Source organism: Pseudochaenichthys georgianus, chromosome 5, assembly GCF_902827115.2.
Source record: "Pseudochaenichthys georgianus chromosome 5, fPseGeo1.2, whole genome shotgun sequence".
In the NCBI taxonomy this organism is placed as follows: domain Eukaryota; kingdom Metazoa; phylum Chordata; class Actinopteri; order Perciformes; family Channichthyidae; genus Pseudochaenichthys; species Pseudochaenichthys georgianus.
In genome coordinates, this window is record NC_047507.1 from 1,853,485 (window position 1) to 1,861,884 (window position 8,400).

General features: G+C 43.6%; 1 protein-coding gene across 1 annotated transcript in view; it reads right to left on the bottom strand.

Annotated features, from left to right (window-relative positions):
* Positions 1-266: 266 nt before the first annotated feature.
* Positions 267-8,400, bottom strand: part of LOC117447344 (recombining binding protein suppressor of hairless-like protein) — a 23,622-nt gene continuing 15,488 nt past the window's right edge. The window contains 5 exon segments of the mRNA XM_034084052.1: positions 267-362; positions 364-565; positions 4,253-4,356; positions 4,967-5,122; positions 5,926-6,066. Of these exon segments, the coding sequence (XP_033939943.1) occupies positions 267-362; positions 364-565; positions 4,253-4,356; positions 4,967-5,122; positions 5,926-6,066 (699 nt within the window).

Below are 8,400 nucleotides of genomic sequence, written 5' to 3' on the forward strand. Positions count from 1 at the left end.
GTTCTATTGATATAAAGGGAGGTCAGGTACTCTTTAAAACAGCTGCTAGCTAAGGGTACTTTTTACTGAAGTACATTTCAAAGCCCTTACTTCTTTACTTTTACTTGAGTAAAGAAGTTTAGTCAGTACTTCTACTTTTACCAGAGTATTTTTAAACACAAATATCTGTACTTCTACTTGAGATTGAATTCATTTTGATTGCTAAGAGATTGACAGGCGTCATGTTCTTTGAAAAAGTTCCACCATTGAACCAACTTGAGGTCTACCTAGCTCTGTATGAACAGGTGGAAGTTGGCTCTGGTGAACTCCTGATGGATGGTTTCTAACAGGACGTCTTCCTGCTGTCCTCCCTCCGTCCCCCCCCTCTCTCTTTCCTCCCCCTGATGTTCCTCTGCTGGGGGGAGGCTTTATTTCGGGGGTGTAAGTGAAGCTGAAGGAGGTCCGATAGATCAGGCCGTCCGATCTGATGAGAGCCAGAGGAACGGTGAGGACTCGACGAAGACATCTCCATCCGTCGCTGAACACGGAGATATCAGGAACCACGCAGAGCAGAGACTGGGGAGACCTGAGAGGGAAAACAGAGGTTAAAGAAAGAGTTTTTATGAAACAGCGAACATTTCTTTGAATGTCTTAGAGGTCCGAAATTAGGTCTGTGGTTCGCTGAAGAGATGTTAAAGTTTCGGTCTGTTGAGCAAAAAAGGTTAGGGGCCACTGTTGAACAACTTAAAATATGTCACTAAATACCCAACTGGTGAATGTGTGAAACTTCTGTGTCATGGTCCAAGTTTCTTAGCAGTGGTGATGCGTAACCATACGACCAAGATGTAGTTCGTTAATAGCATTAGATTAGCTCATAACTACTGCCGATTGCATTCACCCTTCAAAATCATACAGTGGAGGTAATATGTGGGGATTATGCTTTTAAAGATTAATGAGTTGTTGGCCAAAAATCCGGCAGGTTTTAATACATTTTCCAGCTCAAAATCCATACCAGCTAAGAAAACAGATCTTTACTAGACTTTTCAAAACTAGTTATTTCAGGAATTAAAGCTGTCGTTCATCCGTTCGTAGGTTAAGTGCCAATTTCATCAAAATCTCTGCATTCAGAAATCCTCGACTTTGGTGTCCGGAGATCTCCGATTGTCTCCTGTCTTGACACTGTATTCACGAGTGATAACATAACAGATTGTTTGCCAAAGGGATTTCAAATGATACCTGTTTCGCCTTCTTTAAATGAGTTGCATTGGCGTTTTCGTATTCTTGAAAAGCATTTTGAGCTGTAAAAAATGCTCTAGAAAATAACAGTTAATAATATTGGTTTTGGTTCTAAAAGAAGAAGATGAGAAACATTTCAACAACTTGGACACAGAATGTGTAAAGAAAAATGATTTTGATTATTATGTTCAATAATCTGCCCTCCTGTTGACTTTTCTGAGACTCTGCAGGATGCAACAATAACAACAACAACGGGGAGAAAATAAAGTAAATCAGATAATTACACGCCACAGACTAAACACCGCTGTGTGGTTGATATGAAACTCTCGTGAGCAGCACAGACTTTTCAAAGCCCTCTTATACATTCCTCGCTATATATAAAGGTATTTAATTCAAACCTCCACTTCTCCTGTGGATTGCGTGGCGGTGAAGGATCCAGTTTCTAATTGGCTGCAGCTTCTCGTACAAACAGCACATTGTGGATGTTGTATAAATACGGCTTTCCTCTCTCTGCTGCTGATGGAGGAGTATTTGACCCTGACTTTCGATGCCTCAGCACTTTACTGTGGGGTCTGAGGTGCTTTCTGACGTCAGAGAGGCCGTTTTGATCCACGATGCGTCACATGAGATTTTGAAAGGGGGGCGCCTGAATCTCAAGTTTCTGTAACTCACAGTAAGAGAGACGATTGTTGCCCGAAAGCTCCTCGAAGTGCTTTTAATAAAACATCCTTTATGCTTCTCGGAGCTCTCGAAACGTATGAATACAGGTACGTTTGGAGAGTTAAAGTCATGACTGTCGAGGATATTTTTTGTTTAAACTGCTCGCCTTCTTGGCCCAAATCAAGTCTAGGAGATTCGGGCACTAACAAAGCCACGGCAAGAACAAATAAAGATGTGAAAATCAAAAAAAGACGCTGAAATTATTAGTTATTGAACTATTTTAGTAATCAGGATAATCAGGTTATTATCAAGCAAACTATAAAAAAAAACACTTGTGACAGCTTTTCCATTAGTAATTGCAAACTCGATATCTTTGCGTTTAGGTCTGTTGGTCAAAACAAACATTTGAAAGACATTAGGACTCTTAGAATACAGAAATACAGGTACGTTCATAAAGTTAAACTCAGTCAAACTGTTTGGGATGTTATGTTTTATTGTTGTTTAGCAGGAACAATATCAATAGAGATGGAATTTTTTAACTTTAGCTTAGCGGTGGTGAAGTCATGTGACCGTGCTGTAGTTCCTTTATAGCCCAACATTAGCCACCTTTAGCTTAGCGGTGGTGAAGTCATGTGACCGTGCTGTAGTTCCTTTATAGCCTAACATTAGCCACCTTTAGCCTAGCGGTGGTGACGTGAAGTCACGTGACCGTGCTGTAGTTCCTTTATAGCCCAACATTAGCCACCTTTAGCTTAGCGGTGGTGGCGTGAAGTCATATGATCGTGCTGTAGTTCCTTTATAGCCCAACATTAGCCACCTTTAGCTTAGCGGTGGTGACGTGAAGTCATGTGATCGTGCTGTAGTTCCTTTATAGCCCAACATTAGCCTCCTTTAGCTTAGCGGTGGTGGCGTGAAGTCATGTGACCGTGCTGTAGTTCCTTTATAGCCCAACATTAGCCATTTACTTCAGAAATCCTAAAGTGGTGTTAATTACTTTCTGCACGAATCCAAAATGAAATGGAAAAATCCCATTGACCTTTGCTCGAGGTAAACCAATGCTTACTTTTTAGGGTTGGGCAACAAACATTGGCATCCCTGCAGCACTGTATCGTATTGTTACATATTTTGACATGTTGTGACATTTCACGAGTTATACATTACACTTATTAGCTGTTCCTGAAGGCATCTTTTTTATCGTGTTTCCAGCAGGACAGACATAACTACGAGTCTGTTGTTCTTTATTGAAATTCCTCAACAAAGCAAAATAGCTACTTTCAAATCCTGGGACAAATGTAATATCATTTGGGTCGTACGTGCTTGGCTATGTAATACTTGGTGTGGAAGTGCCACTTAATATGCTATAAAACCAACTTTTATGAGCAGCCAGCTCCACCTGAGCAGTCTCACTTAACTTAAAATAAAATTTTAATTTGCTCTTCGTGCTGCGGCGGTACACCTGGTGCCTCTAAAGCAGCACGTTACAGTCATAAATAAATAAAAACAGGGACTAGTCTCCATAACTGATTGTTAAAGCAAAAATCCCCGTAACTAATCATGCAATCTTACATAACTGCAAGACTTGGCTGACGGTCAACTTTGGGATTCAGAGGAAAAGTTCAGACTCCATAAAGTTATCCCTTTATACTGTACTCCCTAGTATTTACTGAAGGAACGCACTTAAGGACGGCTGAGAGGTGGCATACTTGTACCTTTTTAGCTACAAGTATTTACCACTTTTCTGATTCAAATTTGATCTTAAATCAGTAAATCATTTAAATAACTAGTTTTCAAGATTTTATACTCCTTTTTTCTCACAACCGACTGTGTGTGCTTTTTAGGGAGATAAATTAATCCCTAAAAAATAATTACAGAATAATTACATCCCGCATACATAATGCTCAAGAGATTTTAAAAAGCTTTAAATCCAAATGGTCCCAAAAAAACGTCTGGCTCTGACTAAAAGGAGGATGATAGTTCAGATGTCTATGAGTCGTTCCCCAAACTATGCGAAATATTTTATTAAAATTAGTCTATGAGGCCCAAAGAACTCCAATATTTCAAAGAAAAACTTCAAATATTGTCTGAAAAAGTAATTGAATAACAAAATGTCTCCCATTATCTTGATATAAACGTGAAGCAAGATATAAACGACGTATTTTCCCACGTTGCCCCGGGCTTTTAAAGGCAGCCAGACAACAAGCGGTCAATAAAATATAATAACGTGTTGCTCTGTCTGCAGGTAATATCGTACTGTACGCCTGTTTAAGTGTATTCCCTCCTATTGGTTTCCGGGTATTTTTTGTTTGTTTTCTGGGTATTTTCAAACGTCTTTTGACTTCAACATATTTCACATTCTCGCTGTTTCCTGTTGACTCACTTGAACATGGTCTCAGCCTCGCTGTTTCCGAACCAGACTTTGAGATGAGAGCTGAAGTTTTCTCCGTAGATTTCCAGCATGGCAACATGTCCCCCGCCATTCACCTGCAGTAACACACACGTTGTTTTATTTTCTTATAGTCTTTAGGGTAAGGTAAGGTATGTTTATTTATAAAGCACATATTCACACACAGAGGCAATGCTTACATCATCATTAACACTTAATAAGAAGACAAAACCATAAAAACCATGCATAAAAGAGATACAGAATAGTTTACAAACAACATTGTAAATACGGTAGGTGCTAAAACAAGTCTTCTGGGTAGGCCGCTAAAAAAAGAAGTGTTTTTAACCTCGATATAAAAGAACTCAGCGTGGGTGAAGACTTTACGTTTTCGGGAAGTTTGTTCCATTTGTGGGGTGTTGGTTCTGAGCCAGGGTGGAATTACTAAGTCCCCGATGATCTCAGAGCTCTGATTGGCTCGTAACAGAGAAGCATGTCGGACATATATTGGGGTCCCAAACCATTTAGTGCTTTTTAAGTTCCAATTTAAAATCGATTCTGTGAGCTGCTGAGTGCAGATATCTGAGAACTGGGGTGGTCTACTCTCTTTGTTTGGGCCGGGACTCGTTCTGGATTAGTTGCAGTTTTTAGGGGTTGATTTTTGGTACTGAAATCTATGAAATCCAGCACAACCGATCCTCCATAACTCACCTCTAAGCCGCAGATGAAAGGAAACGGAGTGACAGGAGTCAGGATGCAGGAGGAACCCTGATTAAAGGTGAACTCCACCACCTCCACACCGATGATGGTCCAACAGGAACCATCGTTTAGACCCACTCTGAGGGGGTCCGTCAGGCTGGGGGAGGCCTGGAGAGAGAGGGGGGGTAGAGGAGAGGAGAGGAGGAGGAATTAGAGCAGAGGAGAGAAGAGGAGAGAGGGGGGGGGTAGATGAGAGGAGAGGATGGAGGAGAGAGAGGGAAGGTTAGAGGAGAGGAGGGAGGAGAGAGGAGGAGGGGGGGTTAGAGGAGAGGAGGATGGAGAGGACTTTTGAGAGGGAGGAGAGGAAGGAAAGGAAATCTGAGAGGGAGGAGAGGAAGGAAAGGAAGTTTGAGAAGGAAGAAAAGAAGGATGGGAAGTTTGATGAGGAAGTAGAAGAAGGAAAGGCAGTTTGAGAAGGAGATGAAGGAAAGGATGTTTGAGAAGGAGGAGAGGAAGGAAAGGAAGTTTGAGAAGGAGGAGAGGAAGGAAAGGAAGTTTGAGGAGCAAGGAGAGGATTTTTGAGAAGGAGGAAAAGGAAAGGAAGTTTGAAAAGGAGGAGAGGAGAGGAGGAGGACGGAAAGGATTTTTGAGAAGGATAAGAGGACGATTGAGAAGGAAGAAAAGAAGGATGGGAAGCTTGATGAGGAAGTAGAAGAAGGAGAGGCAGTTTGAGAAGGAGAGGAAGGAAAGGATGTTGGAGAAGAAGGAGGAGACGTTTGAGGAAGGAGAGGAAGGAGAAGAAGGAGGTGAGGAAGGAAAAGAAGGAGAGGAAGGATGGGAAGTTTGATGAGGAAGTAGAAGAAGGAGAGGACTTTTCAGAAAGAGGAAAAGGAAAGGAAGTTTGACAAGGAGAAGGCTTGAGAAGGAGGAGAGGAGGCTTGAGAAGGAGGAGAGGGGGGATGGAGTCTGACCAGGTGCTGCACGATGTTGTCGTTGGATAAGCACAGGTAGGCGTTGGGGTCGTGTCTGAACTGAAAGGCACATTTATGGAGCTGAGACACCGGCTCGTCCACGTCCAGGAAGGCGTGCTGTTTGTTCACCTTACGGATCACCTGGAGACGCAAACAAGAACACGTTCTAAAACCCTCCATCGGAAACCTCAGAGTCATCCTGATGTCCCCACTGTCAACCTCAGAGTCATCCTGATGTCCCCACTGTCAACCTCAGAGTCATCCTGATGTCCCCACTGTCAACCTCAGAGTCATCCTGATGTCCCCACTGTCAACCTCAGAGTCATCCTGATGTCCCCACTGTCAACCTCAAAGTCATCCTGATGTCCCCACTGTCAACCTCAGAGTCATCCTGATGTCCCCACTGTCAACCTCAGAGTCATCCTGATGTCCCCACTGTCAACCTCAGAGTCATCCTGATGTCCCCACTGTCAACCTCAAAGTCATCTGATGTCCCCACTGTCAACCTCAGAGTCATCCTGATGTCCCCACTTTCAACCTCAGAGTCATCCTGATGTCCCCACTGTCAACCTCAGAGTCATCCTGATGTCCCCACTGTCAACCTCAGAGTCATCCTGATGTCCCCACTGTCAACCTCAGAGTCATCCTGATGTCCCCACTGTCAACCTCAGAGTCATCCTGATGTCCCCACTGTCAACCTCAGAGTCATCCTGATGTCCCCACTTTCAACCCAGAGTCATCCTGATTCCCCACTGTCAACCTCAGAGTCATCCTGATGTCCCCACTGTCAACCTCAGAGTCATCCTGATGTCCCCACTGTCAACCTCAGAGTCATCCTGATGTCCCCACTTTCAACCTCAGAGTCATCCTGATGTCCCCACTGTCATAATCATGTAGAGAGTCAGACGGGAGATTATTCAAAGTCAAAGCACCTGTGGGGCAATCTGATAACTTTCGCTAAGGAGATACACTTATTTTGAGAGTTCGGCGTAACTGACTAATATACTTTCTACACTCGACACATTCAACAAGTAACTGACACCACATGTGTTCTTCATATCGTGCTGATCTCAACATCGAGCTGAGACCGCGAGCACATGGTTGGGTGATCTTAGAAAGCTGTATGGTCGATATAACAGCAGGTGGTCTGCCCAAAGAGAAGCTTCTGTATCTCGGACCTTGAGATCTTCACAAAGCTCTTTAAAGTCTCTCCCAAGCTGCTGATCCAGCTCGACCTCGGGCTTCCCTCAGCCTCCTGCCGCCTCTGGACACCGACCGCTGGAGGAACTCCTCAAACAAGCAGAAAAAGGCCTCCGCTGCACAAACACGGAGAGGCGTGTATAGGTTTACCTTCAGCAGACACCGAGCGTGTTTTCACAGCAGCAGCAGAAAGGGTCTGCTCAGCAGCGTCGGTCTAAGTTTAACTTAAAGACGAGGTCGGGCTCAACAATAACAGCAGCTTTTGGGATCAGCAGGTTGGGTAGCAGCTGTGAGAGATACAGCTGAGAGGGGAGGGTGGTCACACGGGGTTATACTTTACATTTAGCTGACGCTTTTATCCAGAGCGACTTACAATAAGTGTTCGACCAGGAAGACACAACCTTGAAGAAAACAGAATCATAAAGTACATCAGGCTTCATAGAGCTAAACATTTCAAGTGCTACTCAACAGGCTTTAGATAAGCCAGTCCTTTATTAGTATATAAGTGCTCTGTTAGCAGTTCTTTGTTAGTAGTTCTATCGCTCGAAGTGGAGTCGAGAGAGATGAGTTTTCAGTCTGCGCCGGAAGGTGTGTAAGCTTTCTGCCGTCCTGATGTCAATGGGAGCTCATTCCACCATTTTGGAGCCAGGACAGCAAACCCACGTGTTCCTGCTGATGGGAACTTGGGTCCCCCTCGCAGCGAGGGTGCAGCGAGTCGTTTGGCTGATGCAGAGCGTAGAGCACGTGCTGGGGTGTACGGTTTAACCATGTCCTGGATGTAGGAAGGGCCAGATCCATTCGCAGCATGGTACGCAAGCACCAGGGTCTTGAAGTGGATTCTAGCAGTTACCGGAAGCCAGTGGAGGGAGCGGAGGAGCGGCGTGGTGTGGGAGAATGTATACACTCCTCTGCAGCTCATAAAGGAAGGGTTTTGATGCCACTACTGCTATTTTAACTTTTTTAATATTTGTGAATGAAAACTCAGAACAAATGTGGTTATCTACAAGCGATTGTTTTCATATCTCAGAAGAGACGATGACGAAATGTCACCGTCTGTGAGGAAATCAACGTGATGATGAAAAACTAATCTTCGAACAAATTCTGTTTTGACTAAATGTGTGTTCATGTAAAAGAGGAGATGACATGTTGTTGACTTGTCATGAATCAACCCATCTTCATAGCTAGATGCTAAATGTGTGAAATAGAGAGAGTTGATAGTTCTCTTTACACACACCTTAATCTCAGATCATCCCATCGATATCCCTCAAATAAATA